Source organism: Chiloscyllium plagiosum, chromosome 26 (genome assembly GCF_004010195.1).
Source record: "Chiloscyllium plagiosum isolate BGI_BamShark_2017 chromosome 26, ASM401019v2, whole genome shotgun sequence".
Classification (NCBI taxonomy): domain Eukaryota; kingdom Metazoa; phylum Chordata; class Chondrichthyes; order Orectolobiformes; family Hemiscylliidae; genus Chiloscyllium; species Chiloscyllium plagiosum.
In genome coordinates, this window is record NC_057735.1 from 48434914 (window position 1) to 48436786 (window position 1873).

Consider the following 1873-nt stretch of genomic DNA (forward strand, 5'->3'; position numbering starts at 1 on the left):
AACAAGAATCAAGCAACAAAAAAAGAACAGCTAATGATTCATATAATATGTGGGATAAGAAGGTGCAATAAAAATGATGCATTTATAGATGAGCCTGTAGGGTGATGCAAATCGTTGCTTCTCGGGGGATTCGGGAGGTAAAGGCGCCAGGCGGGCTCAGGTTTGATTGACAGGGGCCATCACGTAGGCGCCAGTTCTCTCTGAGGGCGGTGGCGCGGGCCAAGGGGGTGGGGCGGCCTTTGATTGGCGGGAGCCGGAGGTCAGGGTTGAGCCAGCGGCCAATAGGAACGGGCGGTGTACGCGAGCGGCCGTGCGTCGTGGCCGCGGGGCTTTTTGCGTGGAGACGCCGGCCGTTGGATGGGGACAGGGGCCACCGCAGTGTTACCACAAGGCGGTGTAATTACCCCCTTGTCAGAGCAAACCCGTCACCGAGTCAAAGCTCATCTCTCACTGCCTTATCGGGTTATTACCAACGACGCTTCTTGTTTTTCTTCAAGGACACAGCTATCTGACGGCTGTCAGGTGGTGCAGTCTCATGGCCGGACTCCCTGATTGACCTGCCGCGCGCTTTGTTTCTTCTCCAGGGTGAAACGCTGCAATCTGCTGCCCTCCACCTCTTGGTGTTGCTGAGGAGACGGACTGTCCACTCCGCGCCATTTCCCGCTGGCCTGAGGATTGTGGGAGTCCGCCTGCAATTGCCGTCGGCGGCCACGGAGTGGCGCTGCCGAGCGATCTGAGGGAGGGAGTTTGGGGGCGTGCGGGGGGAGGGGGAGGGTAGGGGGGAGCAACAACAACCCCTACAACAACAACCAGCACCAACGGATGAAGGGGAGGGGAAGGGTCGAGGGAAGCAGCTGCCGCCAGACCAGGGTGACCGCGGAAAGGAGCAGTTCGAGCAATCTCGCCTCCGGACCATCAAAGTCGCCCATGGATTTGAGCAGGGCGCCTGCCTCAGCGCTGTCTATGAGCAGCCCCCAGAGCCTGGTGGTACAGAGCCCCGACATTTCGGGTACCATTCCATGGTAAGTACTGAACCCCACCCCCCTTTTTTCTTTGTAATGTTAGAAAATCTTCTGCCTGCGTCCACTTGGGTTGTTTCGGTGATGATTCAACACGCCGTACGTCCACCTACTGGGCAGACAGACTCCAAAGATGGAAATGTGTTGCTGGAAAAGCGCAGCAGGTCAGGCAGCATCCAGGGAACAGGAGAATCGACGTTTCGGGCATGAGCCCTTCTTCAGGAATGAAGGGCTAATGCCCGAAACGTGGATTCTCCTGTTCCCTGGATGCTGCCTGACCTGCTGCGCTTTTCCAGCAACACATTTCCATCTCTGATCTCCAGCATCTGCAGACCTCACTTTCTCCTGACAGACTCCAAACCCAGAGCAGGGCGAAGGAAGTCTCTCCCAACTCCCAGAGAAGTTCAGGCAGCTGCAAACCCTCCTTGAGATTCAGGGCTGACGTGCCAAGGATTGTGTGTGTGTGTGTAAATTGTGTGGGTTTCTCTGAAGGAGAGCAGTGGAATTGGAGAGTGACTCTTGTCTGAGCTGCAATCTGAGCCGGCTTTGAAGGGGACTGGGAAAAGTTGTTTACTCTGAGCGATCCTGAACTACGAACAAATCACTGCGGGCGCTGGAAATCTGAAATGTGTATTTTTTTTAAAAAAACTTAGTTAACGCCTCGAGTCCGATCCGACCCCTCTTCGGGACTCTCTGTTTCCGAAGGGTTTCTAAGTGGACTCGCGAGCTGACTGTTTCCCTCCCGGAGACACTGAGATGCTCCAGCGCTTGGAGATTTCATTTCAGGGTCAGAGAGCTGCTACCAGTGACGGGACTGAGGACAGTGTGGGGGGGGGGGGGGGGGGGGGGGGGGG

At 56.2% G+C, this 1873-nt stretch overlaps 1 protein-coding gene across 1 annotated transcript in view; it reads left to right on the forward strand.

Annotated features, from left to right (window-relative positions):
* Positions 1 to 797: 797 nt before the first annotated feature.
* LOC122563333 overlaps positions 798 to 1873 on the forward strand; it is a 61562-nt gene continuing 60486 nt past the window's right edge. Inside the window, exon 1 of the mRNA XM_043717073.1 lies at positions 798 to 1022. Coding sequence (XP_043573008.1) covers positions 823 to 1022 — 200 coding nt within the window. The 5' untranslated portion in view covers positions 798 to 822. The remainder of the gene's footprint in view (positions 1023 to 1873) is intronic.